Source organism: Neoarius graeffei, chromosome 18, assembly GCF_027579695.1.
Source record: "Neoarius graeffei isolate fNeoGra1 chromosome 18, fNeoGra1.pri, whole genome shotgun sequence".
Taxonomy (NCBI): domain Eukaryota; kingdom Metazoa; phylum Chordata; class Actinopteri; order Siluriformes; family Ariidae; genus Neoarius; species Neoarius graeffei.
In genome coordinates, this window is record NC_083586.1 from 59,056,232 (window position 1) to 59,082,744 (window position 26,513).

Here is a 26,513-nt window from a genome sequence, read left to right on the forward strand (position 1 = left end):
AAAAATGGCGCCCAGCTCGAAATCGGAAAAAGAAGACAACGGCAACAAACAAAAACAGCAGCGAAAACACAAAGCCCACATCGTCAAACTCCTCACTCGCGCAAAGGTGTTAAAGCGATTCGTTTTGTCGGTGTATAAGCTGTCGTTGTTTAACGGCGGTGGGCTTAAACGATGTAATTAAACGCTATCGATGGGCACTAAGAACATTAGCGAAGCTAAACCTAGCGAGCGGTCTGGTTCCAAATTGGCGTATATGCCGATCGTATAGTTCACTATATAGGGTGCGAAAGCCGTCATTTCGTTCCCTATATAATGCACGAATGTAGGGAGCGCATAGCAATTTGGGCTACGTCCCTATTGTAGCCTGTAGTGCTTGCTAAAACAAATGTATGCCACCAGTAAGCACTCTGTAACAAAAATACAGTTTAAAAACTTTTAGTCAAGTGAGTGCTTTTATGAAAGATTGGATAAACTAATTTAAAAATATAATTTTTATATTTGCCCTCGCTTAGCTTAGCTAGCAACAGTAATATTCACTACAATGCTAGCTCGAAAGCACAGAGAGAGAGAGAGAGAGATTTCCTCAGGACACAGACAAACTGCTAACAGAATTACCTTAAGATTTTAATCACTTGCATGTCGTTTCTAATATAAATATTGCTTAGGATAACAGTGCTAGTTAGTTAGCAACTTAAAAATGATTTGGTTTGTGTGGATATTTAGTATAGTGAGCACTTTCTGGTTCATAAGACTGTAAATGTTTCATTTTTAACTAAATAACATATGGTGCATTTTATATATATATATATATATATATATATATATATATATATATATATATATATTAATATTAGTGCTGTCAAGCGATTAAAATATTTAATCGCGATTAATGTCGCGACTGTCATAGTTAACTCGCGATTAATCGCAATTTAATCGCACATTTTTGTCACATGAAAAACCATTGTAATTCTCTTCTCTTCTCATCTCATCATCTCTAGCCGCTTTATCCTGTTCTACAGGGTCGCAGGCAAGCTGGAGTCTATCCCAGCTGACTACGGGCGAAAGGCGGGGTACACCCTGGACAAGTCGCCAGGTCATCACAGGGCTGACACATAGACACAGACAACCATTCACACTCACATTCACACCTACGCTCAATTTAGAGTCACCAGTTAACCTAACCTGCATGTCTTTGGACTGTGGGGGAAACCGGAGCACCCGGAGGAAACCCACGCGGACACGGGGAGAACATGCAAACTCCACACAGAAAGGCCCTCGCCGGCCCCGGGGCTCGAACCCGGACCTTCTTGCTGTGAGGCGACAGCGCTAACCACTACACCACCGTGCCGCCCTGTAATTCTCTTATCAGCATAAAAAAGTGAATGGGCTTGCTCACCGTTCGAACTACGGGGGTACTCGGGGGATCCGAGATCCCCTGAAACAGACATGAGATCCCTTGAAAACATGATTTGGGAAATGTTGGGGGGTCTCTAAAATATTGGCAAAATGATATTTATTGACATAGCAGTCGCGTGTAACGGGAAGCATTTGCATATCCGAAGTGAGCGTGCGATGGAGATCCGCGCTCTGAGACAAGCGCAAGCACCCCCCCAAGGGAAAAAAAGGGACCCCCCGAAAATATCGGCATAGTTCGAACCCTGGTTGTACCAATGTGTTTTTTTTTTTTTTATTGCAGAGCATAACACGTCTTGTCACAGCCACTGCAAAGTGGGGCTGGAGCCGCCGATGGGAAAACGAAACCTAAGCCGAGCACCGTGGCTCTTCGGGGGAGGGCAGAGGACTCTGGCTGTGCGGGGCGTGGCATCATGTCACAGAGCGTTAATCTCGCGATAAAAAAATTATCGCCGTTAAAATTGAGTCAAGTTAACGCGTTAATAATGCGACATTTTTGACAGCACTAATGTGTGTGTGTGTGTAATATAATTTATTGGATATGATTACTAAGTCTGCTTTAACCTAACTATCCTGTCATCATCGTCTCTTGTTTTATTGTCAAAAAAGAAAATAAGGTCTCCTTTCTGATATCGCCTTTACCTGTCTGTCTGTCTGTCTGTCCGTAGGTGTCCGGCCAGCTGTCTCAGAGGCTGTTTCGCAAGCTGCCGCCCCGAGTGTGTGTCCCCTTAAAGACTATAGTGAGCGAGGAGTTCCTCCGGGCAGGGTGAGTGTGTGTGTAAGGTCCCCGAGCCTATATTAACACATTCCCTCTCGGGTGGATAAGTCAATATCCGTGACAGGCATATTCATAAACGTTATCTATGTTTGATGCACATCAGTGCTGTAACTATAACACAAACTATCTCAGATCTCGCCTCCTGCTGCACTACACACATCCTCTGAGATTCGACGTGGTTTACAGAGCAACAGTGTTTACCCGTCTGGTTAATTAGCGTTCGTGGATTATTGACTGTCTTTTCAGAAGCAGGGGCATGCACATAACGCTGACGAGCAAGCAATGTAATTCCATCTTGATTCGACTAATTCAAGTCCTTTGGCGATGGGCAAGTGGTGAAGCAGCAGGTGCGGAAACGCTGGAAGCCGTAGTCATGAACCTGCACGCAAGTGGCCCAGGCCATAGGGTCGCTTTCTGCTGGAACAGCGGAGTTCGGCAGCCCCCTGGGTGTCTGAGCAGCCCTGTGTAGGATTCGCTCTGCTCACCTCCAGGGAGGAAGTGGCTAGAAAAGGTGTCCCAAACAAGTCAAGTCAAGTTTATTTGTACAGCGCTTTTAACAATAAACATTGTCGCAAAGCAGCTTTACAGAATTTGAACGACTTAAAACATGAGCTAATTTATCCTTAATCTATCCCCAATGAGCACGCCTGTGGCGACGGTGGCAAGGAAAAACTCCCTCAGACGGCATGAGGAAGAAACCTCGAGAGGAACCAGACTCAAAAGGGAACCCATCCTCATTTGGGCAACAACAGACAGCCTGACTATAATATTAACAGTTTTAACATGACAGTTTCGTTGATGTTATAAACTCTTCATTGATGGAAACTTGAGTGCAAAACTGTTCATGATAACTGCAGTCCTAAAGTTAGCAAGTCAACTGTAGTCCTCAGCCATAAAAGCATTACCGTAAGAGTCCAGAGCGTCCTCCAGGTATAACCCTCAACTGTCCTCATGGGGCCGTCCTTCACAGGAGCGTGTCTGTGAAGATTCTCAATCATCCAGGTCATAGTAAACTGTGGGTGGTAGAAATGGGCAACTGGACTTGACAAGCAAGTCCAGTTGCCCATTTCTACCACCCACAGTTCACAGGAGCGGTGCGATAAAACTCCGACCAGACACAGGGCACCAGGATGGATCAAGCAGGTCCGAGGGGCAGAAGAGGCCAGCATCTCAATCCCAGGACCAACATGTAACTCAGAGGGACAGATTGGGGGGCGGAAGAGAGAGAGACACAGCCTGCTTCCAGGCCTTTCAATTGCATAATTTGTGCTACACCCTGTATTTCTGAATTTGGGCTTTTTCCATCGTGATACAGGGTAGGGCTGTAACGATACACCCAACTCACGATTCGATTCGTATCGCGATTTTTGACCCACGATTTGATACGCCCACGATTTTTTTTTAAATGTTTTTTTAAAGTAGTAAATTTGACTTATTAACATTTACTTACTTACATTAACTATTTAATAACAAATAATTCAGACCACTGCAGAGAATGAGTGAGTAATATGTATGCAAAAATGAACAAATGTATATCCAAAGATTGTTTTATTTCTCAAAATAATACTGTTGAGCCGGAAGCTCTGTTTTTTTCGGTTCTGAAAAAGTCATTTTTCCAAATCGTGTAAATCCGTTAAGATTTTTTTGGGGGGGGGGGTGGCTCTCTCACTGTCTCACTCTCATAGGGCCAATGATTTTCTGTGATCGCGGAAAACAGATGGAAATTACGGAATTTTTATGGTGAAACATTGCTCGCGTGTCAAAATGTAACTGCCGCAGAAGGCTTCCGCCCAAGCAGACATGCCTTCAGTGTTGCCAGATATTGCTAACGTTTTCCACCCCAAAATATGTTCAAAACCAGCCAAAAAGCACCTAAACCTGCCCAATCTGGCAACACTGCATGCCTTTCCGGTCAAGTGATTGTGATTGGCTTGTGGCACACCTAGCCAGCCAATGAGCTGCTTGTTTACAGATTCGCTCCCCGCGTCGCAACCAGAATGGCGACCGCTTAAAAGAAATGAATGCTCTGCCAGTGGCGAGTGTGGACGTTGCGTGACTCGCAGAAGATTGTCGCAGGTTGGCGAAAAAACGACTTACTAATAGATATAAAAAAATAAAAGTAATTTAAGCAAGTTTAAAATGTAATTTAAATAAAAAGTAAAGTATTCATAAATTGAAGTTTGGAAGCTCCTCTGTTTTTGGGCTGAGGAGAAGTTTGAAAGGGTGTACCGCGATTCTGCCTTCTTGTATCGCGATACGGATCGTGGCTCTGCGTATCGCGATTTCGATACGCATATCGTTACAGCCCTAATACAGGGTAATTCGGGCTTTTCTTCACGCACAGAGTGATGTTTTCCCAGTGCTGTTTTTAAACCTGCTGCTGCTTTTTTTTTTTAAGCTACAAAGTTATGAATAAATAATCTATTTTACCTTTATTGCAAAATGTCTACAGCATTAATCCCTCTTGATGTACACGACAAAAAGAATTAGAATACAGTTAATTAGTATTTCAAAGATGGGTTGGGGCCTGGAGGAAAGGAGCCTGTGAATGAAAAAGCAAGTTCTGCGCTGTTGCCATCAAAGAGACAAACCTGTAGCAGACCTGCGACACAAAAGGTTTTTCAGTCACATGACAAGAATCGGCAGCGCAATTCACTGCATGTAGTCATGGAAAAGATCTGAGTTTAAATGAAAGGCCAGTGTCTCAGACTATCATCAACAAGACGACCAAGCTCCGAGTCACTGATTCCACCCGCACTTACACAACTGTGTTGATTTAAGATGCAAGCTGAATCTTAAATACACACAGTCGTGTCCTGAATAGCTCTTTTTTTATTCAGTCTTTTACCGGAGTTAAATCAAATGGCACTAGGTATCAGATAATGTGGGATATAGGGCTATTTTTAGATTTTTAAATGATACAGGAATTATTAGAATTTAGCACAAGTAAACATTCTGGTTCACATTCCGGTCTAGAAGGTGGCGGTAATGCACCTAAAAGCTGTTTTCCAACCACCATAAAACAATATAAAAGAAGAAGAAGAAAGAAGCTTTTACCTAATGTGGAAATTCCGCTCTGGTCATTGGTACGCGAGTCTCACGCCTCCACGAAATCATGGCGTGCTGATCGCCGTTGATGGAGAATCCGTGTTCTGTGCGAGGCTTACGGCTAGTTCGACGAACCCGGAACAGCATGGGAATGGTGCGGATTTCGCGTCAATTACGAGAAATACATGCTAATTCTCGCTAATTTCGGTGTTTTTAAAGAAGAAAGTCAAGACATTGGGTTTTATGCAGCCAAGTTTATTTAATCAACATTTTTTTTTTTTTTTTAATTTTGGTAGCATATTTTGGGCGCTTCACCTTAATTTGGGCACCTACGATGTTATCTGTCGCAGGTTTCATGTAATTGAAAGGCCTGACTTCACCTCACCCTGGCCAGCACACCACTGTGTTACACTCAGTGGTTGAAATACAACAAAAAGATAGTAAAGGTACTCAACCTTGGCACGTGGAATGTCGACATGTAGACGTACCTTCTCACAGCCACCACCCACCAAATTGAAGTCATGGTCATCTTCGACCCTGAAGGACGAACATCATTCAAGAGAAAACGCCATATCTCCTAGCTGACCAGTGCAAACAATGTGCGACAGTATCATAAGCTCTTTTTTTTTCCTCCCCCTTAGGCTGTAATAATGCGTTTAAAGGTCCCATGGCATGAAATTTTCACTTTCTGAGGTTTTTTAACGTTAAAATGAGTTCCTCGGACCTTCTTAAGTCACCCCAGTGGCTAGAAATTTCATAATGTGTAAACCAAATTATGCCCAACATTTGAGAATGGCGCGTCAAAACGGCACGTTGATAAACTCTTCCCTTGCCTACGTCAGCAAGGGAGATGATCCCCACGCCCCCCCCCTCTGGATTCCCACCCACCGTATGGATTGCCCGCCCAGCTCAAAAGTTGCCACCAAACATGGAAGTTGCGCTGTACATGGATGTGACAACACAGAAAGTCTGTTTTTACTGCCGACGGGAGAGCCCCTGAAGACGCAGTGGCTTAATTTTATTTACTCCAATAATACGCCGTCGAGTCTACCTAAGACGGTGTATGTTTGTCGGAAGCATTTTCCTGAGGAATGTTTCCACAACTTGGGACAGTACAGGGCAGGTTTTGCACATCAACTGTCACTGAAGCCTGGGTCCGTACCAAGCATCCCTGCCGCATCAGCCACAAACACCGAACAAGTAAGTGTAGAACTGTTAAGTCGTTTTGCCGTGTTTTAAAATCGGTGCCACGTTAGCCTTGCAATGGCTACATTAGCTGTGCAGCTAACCGCTTCCTGCAGTTAGCCAGGTACTCTGCGCTACAAAACCAAAAAGCATGCAGCATGCTCTGTTATAATAGCCAATCAAAACAGTTTTTACAAAAACACCCACATTCTTTTTTTAAGTCACTCGTTCATTTTATTTGTTTGTTTGTTCAGTAAAAACCCAAACATTTGTTGAATTTATTTTATTTCCTCGCGTCGCACCTTAATGATGTCAGCGCGCGGTTTGTTCCTTCTCTCTCGCCATAGTAAGACACCCACATCCGCTTGTTCTGACCCACTGGAGGTAGCGTCACAGTGCTGTTAGCCAATCAGAGGTAACACGTTTACATGTCATGAATATTAATGATAAGACCTGCCCCCACCCTCTACCCTTCCCCGCCTCCTGCTTCTCATTAGCAAAACGACGCACTGGGAAAAGCGCTGAAATGGGGCTTTCTCCCAGGAGGCTATATCTACGTGCCGAGGGTTCATTTCGAGAAAGGCTGCGGATATAACATCTGGAAACCTCCACGAGCCCGTTTAAAGCATCAACAAACCACCATGCCATGGGCCCTTTAACTAGCGAACTATCCCACCATGATTTATTGGTGATAATATTCACAATGCGCAAACGGACATCTTTGTCACAAGTAGATTTGATTTTGTTGAAATGTGCGTCACACGTCATGGTTAAGCAGCCGAAATGACCAAAGGGTGCCAATACTTATAAAATGGACAGACTGTTAAGTGCAGTGACTGGCAAAAAAAAAAGAAACCACACAGTTCCACTTGCAAGTCTTAGCTGATGAACTCCATAGAGGCAGCTGGTCTTTACAGTTAAAATTCTCTATGTATTATAAGTTTTGGCACCCTTGGTGCACTGTTCATTTAAAGGGTATTTAACCTCAGTCATTGATCTCCTCCTTCCTCGCTCTCTTTTGTTTCAGTCACATCTTCTTGGGCTTCACAAAGTGCGGGCGCTACGTTTTGTCCTACACGAGCGATTGTGGTGAGGATGATGATTTCTCCTTCTACACCTACCATCTGTACTGGTGGGAGTTCAACCTGCACAGTCGCCTCAAACAGGTAACGTACTGCCTCAGACGAGCAGGGCGGAGCGTGGAGCTCTTTTGTGGTTCCGGGTAGAAATGGAAGCTTATTGTTAAACATCGACTGTTGTCCCTTATTTTTTCCAGAGTAGATTCCTGAATTTGTAAGTAATTAAGCTGTTTCTGTTTCGTTCTCAGGTGCATCATGTGCGCTTGTTTGCAGGTGAAGACATCTACAGTGAGCTGTACCTGACCGTCTGCGAGTGGCACAATGATCACTCCAAGATCGTCATCTTTGGCTTCAAGTAAGAAGCTCTCATTTCTTTCAGGGACAGGCACCACGCCTCCTTCACTGGGACTGACAGGCACACAGGGGCCACGCCCCCTTCACTGGGACTGATGGGTGCACAGGCCACATCTCTATTGTGGAAAATTATACACATCTTTTTGTGTGTTTTTATAATGATTGTGTGTGCTTTCCAATCTGTTTACATTCTGTAAAAATGTTTCCGTGTGCGTGTCAGTACTCGCAGCAGCACGGCTCTGATGAACATGATGATGAGTGATGAGAATAACAGAGACATTTACATCACTATCGCCTCCATGCCTCCTGCACAGCGGTGCCAACAGTGCTGCCCTCTGCCCACTCCGTCCACTATACGCACAGGTACATATACACACTCGATACTATCCAGGGCTCAACATTAAGGGCTGCCCGATTGCCCGGGGCAAGTGGGATATGTCCCTGACATGCCCGACCAGGCAAGTTGGAATGAGCATGTATTACGAACTAGCACCACAAAAATTAGGCTTTTTGATCTTTTATTTCAGTTCCTAAAAGCGTCCCTCGCTACGTATCCACAATTATGTCTTGGCTGTTTTCTTAGTCTCGGTTTCATTTACTGCTTTGCAAGTTATTTTATATCCCCCCCCGCTGGTGTAGTATGGTACGCCTACTGTTTATAGACCCCTTGTGCATGACATCACGCATCACATGATAATTACAGCTGGGGTCAGACAGACACCGTCTTTCACGCAAGCAGCTTAACCTGTCTTCAGTATGGTTAATTTTTGCGCTGTTTTTGTTTGTTCAATCAGAGAAATAGATAAAAGGCATCACCGTCTCCCCGCTATCAAGAAAAATGCTAACAAATAGAAGCAAATGCTTCGAGAACAACGAGGAAATGAGCGGTTAAAGAATACGAGGAGAGGAGCTCAGCCTGAAAACTCCAGAGAAATTCACGATCGTGTTTAAAATGTATTTTACAAAAACAGAAAGTCGGAAGTGAGGATGAAAATTTTGCTTAAGAATCTCGTTTTATTTTTTTCTGCTCGTGTTCGAGTCAGCGCCTTCATGAAAGTGTTTGATTTTCTTACAGGTGAAGCCGCTTCCTGATTCGACACAGAAAACCCAGATTGGTTTCAAACAACTCTAGCATAAAAAACTCAACAAGGAGCGACGTGCAATAAATCCTGAAAGAACAGAACAGATTAAGAGCAGAGGGGGGAGCTTTGTTTCTGTTATCAGAGAAAGCAAAATACATGTATGTTATTTGCCAGCTGGGAGGTCCGTATGGTGAAATACCGTGACCGAGGTCTTGAAAGTACTGAGCGAGGCGCTCTGGGTCGAGGTCAGTATTCAAGGCCGAGGTCACGGTATTTCACCATACGGACCGACCTTAAGCTGGTAAATAATATATATATTTTTTTCTTTACCAAATTCTAACAGAAAACGAGAGCACCTGAAAGGGAAAACCGAGCCGAGCTGCCATTTTGAATCCTCATTCACGGCTGTAATGCAAATTGCTTCCTCCTCGGTATACAAGTGCACTTCCATGGCAGGAAAAAAACTACATTTTGCCGCCTATGTAGTGCCCTATTTATACAAATAGGAGTCATTCAGGATTCAGCCATGTTTTTGCTCGGCGTTAGCAACAGTTAGAGGTTTTTAGCTTTCTCCTGAAATGTTTTCTTTTATTTCTTCTTCCTCAGGGTAGTAAAACTGGCTTTCGCTGTGAACACTGTCGTTATCGCTATCCATGCTGTAAAATTAATGCTATTCTCCTGAGAAATGCTGGCAAAAATTTATAAGATTTTTGATAATCTTATAAATAAATCTTATAAAAAAGATAAATGTTGACAAAAAATTCTACTATGTTTGTTGTTGTGAACGAGCGAGTCGCCAGAGGTCCGTAACTGGGGTTTGTACCGTAGGATACGGACCCACTCGCCAGCCAATCAAAGCGCAGGATAGGTTTATTTAAAAAAAAAAAACGCGCTGTGTCATGACAGACCAGCTGCACTGATTCAGTTACAGGTTGCCAGGTCTGTATAAAACACCCGCAACCTACACGCTAAATAATAATTTTAAACTCAAACCTGTGCTTTTTTTTTTTTTTTAAACCTGGAGGTGGTGGATATAACAAAAAAAAAAAAAATATATATATATATATATATACTCAAAAACAGTACCGTTCAAAAGTCTTGGCACCCTATTGTTTTCTTCATACAAACTTTGTTATAGATTTCTATTTTATGATTTCTAGATTATGGAGTAATGAACCTACAGTCTGAGAGAGAGTTCTACACAAACACACTGAACTTTACAACAGCTGCATGCATGTGAAATGGAAATAAACTGATTAAGGCAGGAAAAACTATTTTGGATAAAATTTATTGTCCGTTACAAGTAAAAAATAACCAAACTTAATAATAAACTTAATCAATAACCAAACTTCAACTCAATGTGTGATCTTCATTTTATGTTGCAATTCACAACTAATTCTATGGTTTTCCTAAAAAAAAAAAAAAATAGTTGTTCTTGCAAAAAAGGGTACAAGTGGGTTTAAAAGTTAATGTTGAGCCCTGACTATCACTGTTTCGTTCTGATTCATACCTACTGTAATGTGTATAACTTCACATTTGCTTGTGTGTGTGTGTGTGTAGGAGGGGAGTGTCTGGAGCACGGCTACGTCCTGAACGCTCGTTATCAGGTGGTTTATCCGTTCCCTACCTTCCAGCCAGCTCTGCAGCTGAAGAAGGACCAGGTCATCTTCCTCAACACCAGCTACTCACTGGTGGCCTGCGCCATCTCGCTCTGCCCTGGTCAGCATTGTGTGTGTGTGTGTGTGCGTGCGCGCACGTGTGTTATAGTTTCTTCTTGTTTGTTTCCTTTTGTCTCTAATACAAATAGTCACAGTATACGACACCGTTTTCTTTTAAGAGTGGAAACATTTTTGAAACATCCGAGTTTAATGTTAATGCATTGTTTAATAGTTTCTGTTTTGATTTGTCTGGATAAGAGTATAATAATGAACAAAACTTATAAAAAAAATGCCTCTTTCAGGTGGAGAGCAGCAGCAGGATGGGCTTAACCAAATCCTGTACCGAAAGAGAGACACTTCTGCTTCCTCCTCTCATCATCCTCCCAGCCCATCCACCACCACCACCTCCTCCTCCTCCTCCTCCTGCTCCTCATCTCATGGGTCACCTGACCGCAGACCGACCAATCCCCACACGACGCTGCTCTCTCCCAGCCGATCCCAGGCCGCCGTGCGAGCGCGCGAGTTCGCGGCTGATATTTTCCGGCGTGCTCAGGCAGGGACGGACGGAGACGGCGAGCGGCAAAGGAAGGATGGCGAGTCCTCCAGAGAGGTGAAAATCTCACGCACTTCCGCCACAGACTCCGAACGAAGGAGAGCAGAAGAAAGAAGGGAAGACACAGAGGGGCCGTCCACTTCGCACGGAAAAGAAAGTGCCTCGTCGTCCTCGTCATCCACTGAGCCGGAGGACAGCGTCTCGTGTAGTACAGTCATGTCCCCAGCATCCACGTCCTCTTCGTGCTCACTTTCACCGCACGCCGCGTCGACATCAGAGCCAGGATACGTGAACTATACGCGACTCCGATACAGGCTGCAACAGCCCGGGACGACAGAGCAGGACACCGGTAAGACGCACTCACGGAAGAGATCAAATAGTCAGAATTATTGATCGTTGCAAGAAAAGCTGTCACAGTGAAGATATTTTTGTATTGAATTCATAAAAAAACAAACCCAGGAGTTGTCTGTGTGTCTCAGGAGAAGAGGAGGATAAAGTTCAGCTGCCGTTCACCGTCTCGGACCTGAAGGGACGAAACCTGCAGCTGGTGACTGGACAGTACGCAGGACCGGTGTGTATGTGTGGCATGAAAAAAAAAAAAAAAAGAAGGTTCCTGGCGATTAAATAATTTTATCGTGGAAATCTTGAGCAGAGAAAAACCAATACAGGGTTCCTGCTGACGCTCATCATTGAGAAAGATAATCCATCAGTGACGAAGAGAAAATCACTAGCAGTCGTCACTTTTTATCATAAGCCGTATTTTATAGAAATCCCTCCATTTGCTGAAATCCAACCCTAGTGAAGAGACGGCGGGACGAGAGAGTGTAAACGATGAGCGCGAAATTGTCTACACACTACCGTTCAAAAGTTTGGGGTCACCCAGACAATTTTGTGTTTTCCATGAAAAGTCACACTTTTATTTCCCACCATAAGTTGTAAAACGAATAGAAAATATAGTCGAGACATTTTTCTGGCCGTTTTGAGCATTTAATCGACCCCACAAATGTGATGCTCCAGAAACTCAATCTGCTCAAAGGAAGGTCAGTTTTATAGCTTCTCTAAAGAGCTCAACTGTTTTCAGCTGTGCTAACATGATTGTACAAGGGTTTTCTAATCATCCATTAGCCTTCTGAGGCAATGAGCAAACACATTGTACCATTAGAACACTGGAGTGAGAGTTGCTGGAAATGGGCCTCTATACACCTATGGAGATATTGCACCAAAAACCAGACATTTGCAGCTAGAATAGTCATTTAGCACATTAGCAATGTATAGAGTGCGTTTCTGATTAGTTTAAAGCAGTGGTTCTCAACCGGGGGGGGCGCCCCCCTGGTGGGGCGCGGAGGTACTCCAGGGGGGTCGCGAGTAGGCTTCATGTATGTATGAAAAAAAAAATCTGGGGCTAACAGGCTATAGTAGCTAAGCAGATGCAACACATTTACCCATGTCAAAATGCAGGACATTGGACTATTACATACAAATCAATACTATTATAAAATCTATCATCAATCTATCATAAAATCTTGTGTGTAGGTTATTTTAAGCCCGTGACATGAACATGACGCAACGTCACGTGAGTGAGTCTGCATACCGTGGCCACCGTGTGAGTGCTTGCCACACACACACTAGTCTGGTTTCTTGCCGAGTTAACTCGTGCCGACTCTCGCTAGTCTACTATCATCAATCCATCGATACAGCGCAAAACCCAAACAGTCTTTTTAAAGACTACTACCCCACACTGTATTTTTGCTTTCCCCATTTCAGCTCTACCCAAATAATTTGCTGTTTTTGTTGTTTTCTTACTGCTAGTCTACTATGGATAATGCTACTACTGCTGCTACTACTACTACTACTACTACTAATAATAATAATAATAATAATGATAATAATAATCTAGCCCAGGGCTGGCTATCTATCTATCTATCTATCTATCTATCTATCTATCTATCTATCTATCTATCTATCTATCTATCTATCTATCTATCGGTCGATATAAGGTGCTGTAGGTCGGGTGGCGTCACTGCGGGTGAGTGTGTTTGGGGGGGGGATGGGGGCGGGGCGAGAAGAGGGGCCCCCAACTGCAATGAACCAGCTTTGGTGGGGCCCAGGTTGCAAAAGGTTGAGAACCCCTGGTTTAAAGTGATCTTTGTTGAAAAGAACAGTGCTTTTCTTTCAAAAATAAGGACATTTCAGAGTGACCCCAAACTTTTGAACGGTAGTGTAATGACCACATGAGCACCAGACCTTTGACCAACCGCGGTGCGAATTAATCGGCCTGGTGTGGTGGTGTAATTATCTCTGCGTGAACCAAACAATGGCGCAGTCTAAACTGAAGAAGTTTTTTGGGGTTCTTCAAGCACTGAAGATGATTTAAAGCAGTGGTTCTCAAACTTTTTTCACCAAGTACCACCTCAGAAAATACTTGGCTCTCCAAGTACCACCATAATGACCAACATTAAAATACAGTAGCGTAGTAGGCCTAAGTATTCATTAAAAACAAGGCGGAGGTTTTATTTAACAAGTATATTTAATATTGTTGGCCACTGTAACATTACGCACAGTACTTTGAACAGTAACACTGTGTTTAAATATAGGAAAAAACACTGTACTTAAATAATGAATCAAATAAAATTAATTGCACATAAAAGTGAAATAAACATTGTACTAAAATAAATATTAAGAGTTCTTAAAGATTAAATGAAAATGTACTTAAAAGTTCAATAACTACTGTACTTAAATGTTAAGTAAAAAAAATACTGTACTTGATGTACTTGAAAAAAATCAAAACAGGCTACGCATAGCTGCAGTTCTTGCCGTTTCTTTGTATTTTTCGTCATACTTCCTCCTCACTGGTTTCTGCCGTTTGCTAGCAGTTCTGGGGCTGGTTTTGCCACTGTCGTTAGCATCTGCGCTCGGCTCACACACGTCCTCTTCAGTTCTCCCTCTCTCCTGATCCACGCTCCCATTCGCGGATTTAAGCCACGACAGTAATTTTGTCCTACTCGTCATAATTAGCAAAGCCACCTCCACCTTTTCCCATCACAGCCTAGTCTACCAATGGCGGATAACCGTCTGTCAGCGGAACCGGCGGGAATGCGTACGTATGCTACATATGGCTACTCAAAAGCACTTGCAAACTTTTTAAAATTATTAACTTAATTTGTATCTCCTTTCATTTTCTTGTCATCGGTTGATAAGATATTTTCATCCATTCGGATATTATGGATAGTATTTCACGTTTTTTTTTTTTTATTTTATTTTATTTATATTTAATTAAGTGATTCTTTGGCGTACCACTAGAATGGAGCCCGCGTACCACCACAGTTTGAGAATCACTGATTTAAAGGATAAGGCAACTTTTGTACAGTGTGTGTAATAGGAGAAAAACATATACGTAATCAATTCCGTTAATTATTTCCATTATATATCGAACATGAAAAAATACTTTTAACTTTGAAATCATGAATTGACACAGAGGAGTCGAAGTTGGAGGAGGCAGCCATTTTGAGATTGTGGGCAACTATAAACCAATCAGAATCTTTCGTTAATGCGCCTCCCTCTGATCTGTGACGTCACTGGGCCCATGAAAACAGTGTTTACAGACAGATCAGTGTGATTAGGAGTCCCGGCGGGTGGCTTGTATTCGATTCGTTTATATCCCGACCTTGTCAGCTGTCAGATTTATGTTCATGGACCCGGTAAGCTGGTAAATAATATTTATTTATTTTTTTCTTTACCAAATTCTAACAGAAAACGAGAGCGCCCGAAAGGGAAAACCGAGCCGAGCCGCTTCACGCATGCGCAGTAGGCTTGGTAGGACAAATCCAAATAGGAGTCATTCAGGATTCAGCCATGTTTTTGCTCCGTGTTTTTGTAGAACTCGACCAGAGTTCTACAGTATTATGAGCTTTAAGTTGCATAAATAAAACCATTTGGTGAAACTTTGAAGAAGCGATTGTACTGGTTTTTTACCTTATTACCATGAAGCACTGAAGAGTTCTTTTCAGTGGTGGGCCGCATGACGTCACGCAGTAGATCAATATGGCGGAACACATCTTCGCTGAGCTCAGCGCAAGCCCAGATTATTAAAAGTTAAAAGATACTGTTATGCGGTCTGTTCTTTCTCTATAAACTCCATGATCGATTACTTTATATATTTATCTATCTATTTGTGGTGATTTTGTACAAAAGTTGCCTTTTCCTTTAAGGGCCGAAGGAGGCACTCGGAGCTCCGACTGTCCTCTAGCACATCGGGCAGTATCGGTCATCAAGGGGTCGGTGTGATTAAAAAAAAAAAACTTGCCAAAAGTGCTGTCAGCTGGCAAGCAACAGAAGCGCTCTGTTGCGTAAAACGGTTCGTAAATTGACGGCAAATTCGGATTCCTTCACTGTTGGTTGTTCAAAGATTCTTCTCAACTCTGTTCAATTGTAAATCAAGTTTTGTGTTGAAGTAAAAGGGAGTCCTAATCTCTTTTGAATAATTCCCTGCTAAAATATCCTTAAGTAAGCTCAAACTAAAGAGGTTTATTTTGGCTCGATGGTGCACAGGAGTCTGGAGCGCAGCCCAGATTGTATCAGTAACGGAGGCGGAGCTGTATCTGTACAATTATTTGAATTGTGCCAGTTTGGTTGGTATAAACCTGTATTAAGTCCACTTTGATAACTCAGAAGAAATGCAGACCAAGTGAAGAATATTTCTTTGACTTGATTTTTCAAGGAAAAAAGTGGAGAATATTTTTCAGAACCCAGGGGGAACCCTGCCAGTATGGCGCAAGTCGATGTTACACGTATTTTAATTCGTTGAAAATATTGTGACGTTCTCCCGACGTCGCCGGTGTATTGTGGAGCTGACGAGTTTGTTTAGATTGTCGTCAACGATATGGTGTTTGTCCCTTTCCCCTTCAGTGCGTGTGCGTGGAGCAGCTGACTCTGGATTTTGAGTATCTGATTAACGAGGTGATCAGAAACGATGCCGAGTGGGCCTCCCAGTTCTGCTCCTTCAGTGACTATGACGTCATAATCCTTGAGGTGTGTGTGTGTGTGCGCACGCTAACGTGTTTTCTTTCACTGCATGCCTGTAATCACTCCCCATATTAATTTCAGTATTTTCATGTTATTGCCATGACAACAGTTGGAACCATGTGTTGTTGAGGTCTGTTTCCATGACGACAGGTTTGCCCAGAGACAAATATAGTAGTGATAAACATCGGACTTCTGCTTCTGGCCTTCTCCAACTGTGAGGAGGAGCACAGCAGGTACGCGCGTGCACACACACACACACACACCCCGACATGCTTACAGCTTGGATATGAACTGACGCGTGTGTGTGTGTGTTGGCAGGCCGAAGTCGTATCACTCCAGTCTGCAGGTCAGCTGGGATCTGAACACAGGTGCCTGCTGCACTGTCGGTGTCGGTGACCTCACCGAGGTCAAAGGTCAAACCAGGTAAGCAGTTGTAATGAAACACTTAAACCTCGTATTAAAGGAGAACTGAAAGCAAACATTATATCATCAATTTTATTTCTCATTTCATTAAATATCGGAATGCATGTTTGATCGCTATTTTGTCGCTGCTGTAGCGAGTTATGAGTGTTTGAAATGCGCTCTGTAATAGATCAGTCCATGTCAAAGCAATGGCCGTAAACGAGATTCGTTGAGACCTGTGCGAGACATCGTAGGACGGAAGTAAAACGTACAGCGGAAATCAAAGTCACCAACATCTGCCAACGTTGTCATAAGACGCGCGCGCCCTCTTTCGAACGCTAACGTAATCAAGCCGGAAGTTTTCCTTGTGTCCGAAATCGCTCCCTACTCACTATGTAGTGAGGACGCTATTTTGTAGCGCTGTCCGAAACCTTAGTGAGGATTACATGGGAAATGCGCTCAGTATAATATGGATTTACCGTATTTTCTGGACTATAAGTCGCTACTTTTTTCCTAGGTTTTGAACCATGCGGCTTATACAAAGGTGCGGCTATTCTGTGGATTTTTCTTCCACCACTAGGGGCGCTCTAACCGGAAGTAGAATCAAAAATAAGAGAGACGAAAAATCAATGCAAAGAAGAATTAGCAGATCTTTAGCAGATAGAACACGCACGACAAATTACTAACTGGTAATTATTTTCAAATCCAGCGAAGATGATTAAAGTGACTTGTGGTTTCAAACACAGGAGAAATGAAGGTAAATAAATGCCGGTTATTTTCTCTTGGTTCTGTTCCGTTTTAATCAGCAAAGTTGCTGCCGTGTTAAAAGGCACTGTTCGGAAAGAATCTGTTCAGGTACATACATGTACATTTACAGTACAAAATCGCTCTGTACATGCAGTAAATATCTAATTTTTCAACATAGATATCTGCGGCTTATAGCCTGGTGCGGCTTGTATATCTTTTTTTTAAAAATAGAGCGGATGCGGCTTCTATACAGGTGCGCTCTATAGTCCAGAAAATACGGTATTTATTATTTTGAAAACCCACCAGCCGACTGATCCGGCACGTTTTAATTGTGCGACAGTAATGACGTAAATACCAGCGCGACGGACTCGTCCTTATCCTGTCGTCTTTCCAGCTCTTCTCAGTTGGTTCGAAGTCGTATGGAATAATCTTGGTCACGTACGCGAGGGAGGCGGATGTACAGTATGTGCAGAAGTATACAGTTTAATAAAGTGCAGAATGAATATATATATATATATATATATATATATATATATATATATTTTCATTCTGCATTTTATTAAGCAGTTCTCTAAGCGAGGACTAAAACGAGAAACAGGAAATCAAGACCGCGGGTAGAAAGGCTCGGTAATGCGTACATGCGTATTGTAATACTTTGCGATGCAAATGCATCAGCAGTCCTATAGGCAAACACAGTTCCTTAATTGTGCTCAGGTGTATGGAATCAATTTTGTGCCAAAATGTTCATACAATACTTTTGAAATATCAAACAAAAACGACAAATCAAAATACAAAAAAAAAAAAAAGTCAAATTTTTTTAGACTGGCAAACAAATTATTCATGTAATCGTGCAAAATATCAGTCTATTACTCTTCAGAAACCTTTTATTTTTGTTCCGCGCGTCTCAGTTTTGTTTGGCGTAATTTATTTTGGTTGCGATTCCAGCTTTCTCGTTTGCGCTCCCTGACTTTTTGCTTGCAGTTTTGGCACAAACTTCCCGTGTGGGCGGGCTGTCCAGGAATGCATTCCCATTGGCTAACTTGTGTTTGACTGACAGCTACGCTCAGCCATTCCCTACTCGGATTCTGGCGGACTGTCTGACGAGTGACCGATCCATTGACGGTAAACAAGGATCGAGTGGACTTGTGCACTACTGCAACACATTTGTCCCGCACTTACACTTTGTTGAATTAATTCAGTATCATAGTCGCCACTGAAGTCCACTCGATCCTTGTTTACCGTCAATGGATCGGTCACTCGTCAAACAGTCCGCCAGAATCCGAGTAGGGAATGGCTGAGCGTAGCTGTCAGTCAAACACAAGTTAGCCAATGGGAATGCATTCCTGGACAGCCCGCCCACACGTCAAGTTTGTGCCAAAACTGCAAGCAAAAAGTCAGGGAGCGCAAACGAGAAAGCTGGAATCGCAACCAAAATAAATTACGCCAAACAAAACTGAGAAAGACGCGGAACAAAAATAAAAGGTTTCTGAAGAGTAATAGACTGATATTTTGCACGATTACACGAATAATTTGTTTGCCATTCTAAAAAAATTGCCTTTTTTTTTTGTATTTTGATTTGTCAATTTGTTTGATATTTAAAAAGTATTGTATGAACATTTTGGCACAAAATTGATTCCATACAGGTGCGCCTTGTTCACGGCGCGCCTTCAGGTGCCTACAGCGTGCAGGACTGACGCTCCATCACTGATGAAGCTGGCAAATCTCGAAATGAATCTAAATCGGAATGATAAAAACCGAAAAGTGTAATATAATACGCCAATACGAGTCACGATATAAGGTTAATAAAACCGCAAACGTAATTGAATAACACGTTAATTAAGAAATAAAGCGAGTTTAAAAAATGACTTCAGTTCCACTTTTAACCGGAAATTAGCACATCGGTTTTAGCACAAGATTAGCCCCGCCCACTCTGACGGAAAGTTTGGTGTAGGCCGGACGTCTTTCAGTTGTTCAGGCGATAAAGTTATTAGACGCGTTTAGTTCCGTGTTTAAGCACATACTGATTTATTGACTTTCCCTCTGACTCACTCAGTGGGAGTGTGTGGAGTTCTTACAGGAAGTCGTGTGTAAACACCGTCATGAGGTGGCTCGTCCCCGAGAGCAGCTCACGCTACATCAACCGCATGACCAATGAAGCCCTGCACAAAGGTGTGTGTGTGTGTGTGTGTAAATAGATTCAGATGTGTTCTATTGGTGTTGCCTCCTGCAGCTATGAAGCTGATGTAGCGAACACTTAAAGGGATAGTTCGGGATTTTTGACATGAATCTGTATGGCATCCCCATCAATAGTGTCGTGCAAACACACTGACTTACCCCTGACAGCATCCTGTGAGTCCTGTTCTTGTCCAGTTTTGGTCCAGACGAAAGTAGTCCGGCAAGTTTGTTGGGGTCACGAAAGTAAAATGTTTTTCGTCTCAAAACAGTATGTGTTCAAAAGAGTGATATATTTGCATCACAAAACCGTTGCCAAATAAAAAGTCAGACCTCGAAATCGCTTGGCACTATTTTGTCTCCCTCGGTATCACTGCGCGTTGCCGCCAGGTGACAGCCACGGCTGTTTCATTCATTGTTTTAGTGATGGGAATTTCGGCTCTTTTTCGGGAGCCGGCTCTTTCGGCTTTATTTTTGATTTAATTGCTGCAATTAACTAGTTAATTAATTACATTATTATTTATTAGTGCTGTCAAGCGATTAAAATATTTAATCGCGATTAATGTCGCGACTGTCATAGTTAACTCGCGATTAATCGCAATTTAATCGCACATTTTTGTCACATGAAAAACCATTGTAATTCTCTTATCAGAATAAAAAAGTGAATGGGCTTGCTCACCGTTCGAACTACGGGGGTACACGGGGGATCCGAGATCCCCTGAAACAGACATGAGATCCCTTGAAAACATGATTTGGGAAATGTTGGGGGGTCTCTAAAATATTAGCAAAATGATGTTTATTGACACAGCAATCGTGTGTAACGGGAAGCATTTGCATATCCGAAGTAAGCGCGCGATCGGAGATCCGCGCTCTTTGACAAGCGCAAGCACCCCCCCCAAGGGAAAAAAAGGGACCCCCCGAAAATATCGGCATAGTTCGAACACTGGTTGTACCAATGTTTTTTTTTTTTTTTTTTTATTGCTGAGCATAACACGTCTTGTCACAGCCACTGCAAAGTGGGGCTGGAGCCGCCGATGGGAAAACGAAACCTAAGCCGAGCACCGTGGCTCTTCGGGGGAGGGCAGAGGACTCTGGCTGTGTGGGGCGTGGCATCATGTCACAGAGCATTAATCTCGCGATAAAAAAATTATCGCCGTTAAAATTGAGTCAAGTTAACGCGTTAATAACGCGACATTTTTGACAGCACTATTATTTATATTTTATCAATAGGATGTTTTTTCCATTTTATTTTTTTTAGTTTTTGTAGCCATTGTAAAGCTTTGTAAAGTATAGCAGTGTAACAATGCTCTAGCTATAGAAATAAAACTAACTTACCAATTAATAAATTATTTTCTTACAAACATAATGCAAAACTGTGTTATATTACCAATATAAAATACACAGAAGACATCAACTGTTTATCCTTTATGGCTTTATTTCACACTCGACCTTGAACAAAATGCCACAAAATAAATTATGAAGTATAAATCAGGCCTAAGAAACTATGAAGCAAAGTTGGAAATTATTTTAACAAACACAGAACAATGTGCAACAAAATATGTGGCACCTTGAGCGCATGTAAAAAGAGGAAAAAGTGCCGCACTCTGCTCCACCAGTAATGAGAAGCCGCTGGAACAGCAAATCTGCTCCTGTTATAATGACTGCTGTCTCGTTGTATACCGCAGATTAATCTGGCCATGCCGAGGCGGTTGCCGACCGAACCTGTCAATTTATGAGCGACAATTTATATCATGAGCTTTAGGAATTCACGGCAACAAAACAATCATCATGGTTGTCAAATAGACAATCATCCTTCAGCTGAGCTGAACTCTCTCTCTCTCTCTCTCTGAGGCACCTAAGGACAAAAAACTAATTCGGCTCCCACTGAAGAGCCGGCTCCCGTCGTTCACTTCAAAGAGCCGGCTCTTTGAACCGGATCGTTCGCGACCGACACATCACTACATTGTTTACTGCTAGCAAAGACATAGGGTGTTCACACGGCACATATTTGCATCGATGCTGCACCGATGTATTTTGTTGCGATATATCTTACACCGGTGTAAATTTTGCGCAGCGTTCACACGTCACAACCCCGCTTACTAGAGAGAAGCGTGTTAGCACCGGTGCAGCCCCACTTGCGGTCACACGGCAGTTTCTGCGACCGTGTTATAGTAGCAAAAACTTTATTACTATCATTTCCTATCATTATTACTATCATTTCCGATAGTAATAATGCGGAAATGAAATATGCGCATGCGTGAAAATGTACTTCTTTTTCCCGGTTGTCATGGCATCACCAAGCGCCGGGAAAACAACGTGGATGAAGACACCAGTGTTGCCAGATATTGCTGACGTTTTCCAGCCCAAAATATGTTCAAATCCGCCAAAATGCACTTAAAACTGCCAAATCTGGCAACACTGGAAGACACGCAGTTCTGTTGTTGTTGATATTCGCCATTTTGGAAGCGCAAAATACCAGGATGCAAATTATGCAATACCCTTATGTAATCAACTCTCCTCACGCGTAGTGAGTCTACCCCTGTAGCGTTCAGACGGCCCATTTTATATCGGTGCTGCCCCGCAAACTAGCATTTACTCCGGAGTAAATTTCTTAAACCACCTCCCGAGCAGGGTTAGATTTGCACCGGTTTAAGCAGCTTTCAGGGGCGACACTGGTATAACTTTGTACCGTGTGAACACTCTACCGGGGCAGCCCCGGTGCTACACCGGAGTAAAAGTTGCCGTGTGAACACCCCTTTAGCGACAACATGTCTGACTACGACGGTGAAATGCGTGCGGAGATTCAGCCACATCTTTGTTGCTACAGCCTGGATAGTCGCAAGTGCGCACCATTTTCACAAATATAGGTTATAGCAGGTGATAAATTTGTCGCTGTTCTTGCTCTCAAATTAGCTTGTTAGCGCCGCTGATCTGAACTCCTAATCACTGCCAAACAATGGGAAAGGTGTTGATTCCTGCGCAGATGTCAACATGACAGCGCGCAGTGATACCGAGGGAGAGAAAATAGTGCCAAGCGATTTCGAGGTCTGACTTTTTATTTGGCAACGGTTTTGTGATGCAAATATATCACTCTTTTGAACACGTACTGTTTTGAGCCGAAAAACGTTTTACTTTCGTGACCCCAACAAGCTTGCCGGACTACTTTCGTCTGGACAAGAACTGGACTCACAGGATGCTGTCGGGGGTAAGTCAGTGTGTTTGCACGCAGGGGCGCCGCCAGAAATTTTGGGCCCCATGAAAGATTAGAATTTTGGGCCCCCCAACTTTGCCCACCCTCGTCACAATTGCACTATTGTCATTATTTGACTTTTGATAGCCCATGGACCTTGAGTTTGTGACTTTATTACATTTTATGTATTAACCAATGGTTGAAACCAATGGTTTAGAACGTGTGAACATTCCACACACGTAACCATGTCAAACACTTGACTGGTGTCCGTTATTAGTGTAACGGGTTTATTTTTTTCCACTTGCCATTGTGTGTAGTGGTGGGGAAATTCTGCGCTGGCCCTTTAAGAGCGCAGGTAGTTATGGGAACGAGGCGCTGGCCTCCTTCAGTTCGTTTTGGAAATGTAAGCGCCAATGCCACTGGACGTTTGCAGCCCGTCCTCAGCAGTGTATTTGTGTCTCATTTCTTCAGAATAAAAAGACTGGTGAACAACACAACGCAACGTCTGTTACATTAGCAACACTTTAATCTAGCAAACTGTATATGGCGCTCGCTCATTAAAAACTTCAATCCTAAAGCATTTATGGGTTGTATTGCTGCTTACCTCCTTCTCCAAAGGGTTGTTCAGTGGTTTGGTAGGGCGGAGGTCCCCCTGAGGCTGAATCTGTGCATATTTAGGGCACCCCATTAGTTATGAAACTGGTTATTAGCACCAGCATAACGTAATATTTCATCTTGTTTATCACACAAGTCAGTTCAGTTATTAAAATGGAAAAAGTCACTGTACAAACTGTAAAGGTGTTCTCTTGATAGGCTAATCCAACCACGTTCATACTGTTCATTTACCATTCGCTAATATTTTGAACACACATGTGAGCGATAGCTACCTTTCTTTGGGAAAAACTGAGTGACCAGTTGCCTGCCTCTCCGGTCCCTCTCAGCTTTCAGCTGCCTTTCTTTACGTTTTTGACAGCCACTCTTCATATTTAGCGATCATAGACTGTACGCACTCCACTGCTGGCTGCTGCACCGCGACACAGCAATCGCGCTTCTACCAGAACTGGACCGTACCATTTCGCAAAAGGGGGAGGGTTAAATGACAATATGTTGAAGAACTCAAGAAATAGACAACCTTGTTCAATTAGCTCATTTTACCAGATGGAATATTGCATTGTTGTTATTTCAAAAGTCTTATTAAAATCGTCAAAAGCATATTATCAGCCCGTTAAAGGGCCCCATGGCAGTGCTTGGCCCCTAGAATCGTTCTAACCTTCCCCCCCCGGCGGCGCCCATGTTTGCACGAGACTATTGATGGGGATGCCATACAGATTCATGTCAAAAATCCCGAACTATCCCTTTAAGGAAAGCGTTTATGTAGCATGTCGAAATCATCACAACGGCAAAAATCTTCTCTCCTGCCGGTCACTACAGTGGTTTGGATTAACACTCGTCGTGTTTATTGGTTTTATAGGTACTTCTCTTCAAGTACTCGCTGACAGTGACCGAGCCACGTGGATCGTCCTGTAATGAAGACACCGTCTCTCTCTCTCTCACACACACACACACACACACAGCGGTTTATTCTCTCTCGTTCCACACTTTGTATTCAGAAGTTTAGATGTGGAGCGAAAGCCTTGACTGAGTCCAGTGAGCCAGACATGCTGCTGCACTGAGCATTTTCAGACTCCACTGGGATGAACAAAGCGTTTCCTAATGCACCAGGTGGTGTTTTTTTTTTGTTTTTTAAATTGTTGAGTATGTGATCGATCTGTTTGTATGCACGGTTCAACTAACTTCTTTCCTAGTGTCAGTATCGATCAGGGACGAGTTTATCTCCGACCCTCTGCCATGAGGTGCATCTCTTTCCTTCTATCCAGATCTAACACGTTCTGACGTTGGTGCTTTAACCCGGATCGGTGTCTTTGGGTTTTGGTCAGTTTAGCCGCGAGTGACCACGCGTTCGGCCAAATCCGACCTCAGGACGTTCATTTCAGACGAATCGTAAACGCTGAAACTGGCCTCGGATTTACACGATTCGAGCTTAAAGTGCCATTCCACCATTGGATGTATTCTTTGGCATAAAATACAATATATTTTATGACAACATGACTAGACAGAGAAATCTTTTAGCTTCAAAATGATATATCAAACATCATTTTTTGACGACAAGTATATTAATTTTGCGACCAAAGTCACCTACCCTTTTAATTTCCGCGCGGTAGTGAAACGTGATGTCATCGGCAGGTTCCCCTTCTTGTGTACCACGTGTCGGTCTAAAGTGAGAGAGTCATTTCTGCTCGTATATGGGGGCCAAAAAAATTGCGAAAAATTTTGAGTTAATCTTTCAGTTAGCTAGATTTATTGGTATTATTTTTATCGCGTTCTATCCGCCATTGCTGATAATATGTGCCACGTCACACGGTACACAAGAAAGGGAACCTGCCGATGACATCACGCGCGGAAATTAAAAGGGTAGGTGACTTTGGTCGCAAAATTAATATACTTGTCGTCAAAAAATTATGTTAGAGAAATCTTTTAGCTTCAAAATGATATATCAATCTAGTGATACCATTTATATATGTTGTCAAAATATATTGTATTTTATGCCAAAGAATACATCCAATGGTGGAATGGCACTTTAACGAACACAAAGCTTTAGTCAGACGTGCTTCTAACTTTTGTAAAGTTGTTTTCCTCATCTCTCTCACGCACACAAAGTGGTGTTCTCAGCATTTTATTATTTTTTTTAATTTTTATCTATTAACACAATTTGTTGTCTAGTCTAGACCAGTAGTTTGCTGTAAAACGAGCAGCGTGTTGGTAAAATCCTCCATCCATTCCAGATCTGCACTTTTTTTATTTAATTTTTTTAAATTCCTCTGCTGGGGTATTCATCAATCCCATCAACAAGTTCATTCATTTTAGTAGATAAAACACTAACGTGTGAACGTCTTCACACACTTTGTTTTGATCTCTGAAAACCTGTAAACATATTTCAGGCAAATGGACTTGGACATTGCAGGATTGCTTGTGTGTGACGTCCTCTGAAAAGTTTTTTTTTGTGGTCCGTGAACTCTTGTAGAAGCTGCTGCAGGCTATACTGTGTGTGTGTGTGTGTGGGGGGGGTACGGCGTTTTCACAGTGAAATATATTGCAACTTTTGTTCATTTAAAACGTGCAGAAACTTCATGCGTAACATTACGTTGATTTGTTGTCTTTTTTTTTTTTAATAATTTTATTTCTATGTTGAACCTCTACAGCATATGAACAATACTTGATATTGTCTTTACTTGATTATTTTTTAATAAAAACAAATTCTAAAAGGTTTAACGGCGTCCAGGATCACTTGTCGTTCAAAAATTAATGCTGCATCGGGCTTGAGGTCGTAAACTCTGACCAGAAACAAAGGGAACGCCCTCTTCAACTGCTCAGGACCTCGAGATGGTCTCCGGAGCTCTTCCAAGTTCAACAAGTGGCGTCAAATCAACGGCGCTGTGAGCAGCGCTGACAGGAAATGAGTTCTACTGTTTAGAGTTATTCCATGAAATCGAGTCGTACGCGAGCTGGTAGCCGACGAGGCGCGTAGCACCGAGTTATCTATGAGCCATGTATGACGAGATTGAATGGAGTAACTGTTTTATTCTATCCACATTCACTGGATTTTGACAAACGGAGCATTTTTATTTAATTTATTTTTTGCAATAAAAACTTTATACAAAACATCCGAGAATGTAAACAAACCGGCGAAATGACAGGAGCGATTTGTGAAAATGTGATAGTTCTTGGAAAAATAAAAGATGCATTCTTACTACTAAATCTTTTTATTCCTT

The 26,513-nt window shown here is 42.6% G+C and overlaps 1 protein-coding gene across 1 annotated transcript; it reads left to right on the top strand.

The window, feature by feature from the left end:
• dcaf15 (DDB1 and CUL4 associated factor 15) lies at window positions 1–26,013 on the top strand. The gene is made up of 13 exons (XM_060899103.1): window positions 1–106; window positions 2,082–2,179; window positions 7,452–7,590; window positions 7,752–7,858; window positions 8,078–8,220; window positions 10,500–10,658; window positions 10,900–11,499; window positions 11,630–11,721; window positions 16,056–16,178; window positions 16,323–16,405; window positions 16,491–16,595; window positions 19,375–19,490; window positions 24,155–26,013. The coding sequence occupies exons 1-13, from the start codon at window positions 5–7 to the stop codon at window positions 24,208–24,210; spliced, it is 1,923 nt and encodes a 640-aa protein (XP_060755086.1). The 5' UTR covers window positions 1–4; the 3' UTR covers window positions 24,211–26,013.
• The last annotated feature ends 500 nt before the right edge of the window (window positions 26,014–26,513 follow it).

Excerpts from the sequence above, each read along its gene's own strand:
- dcaf15 (XM_060899103.1), top strand. The coding sequence starts at position 5 with ATGGCGCCCAGCTCGAAATCGGAAAAAGAAGACAACGGCAACAAACAA. Across the intron at positions 11,722-16,055 it reads CTGGACAGTACGCAGGACCG|TGCGTGTGCGTGGAGCAGCT; the intron begins GTGTGTATGTGT and ends TTTCCCCTTCAG. Across the intron at positions 16,596-19,374 it reads GAGGTCAAAGGTCAAACCAG|TGGGAGTGTGTGGAGTTCTT; the intron begins GTAAGCAGTTGT and ends TGACTCACTCAG.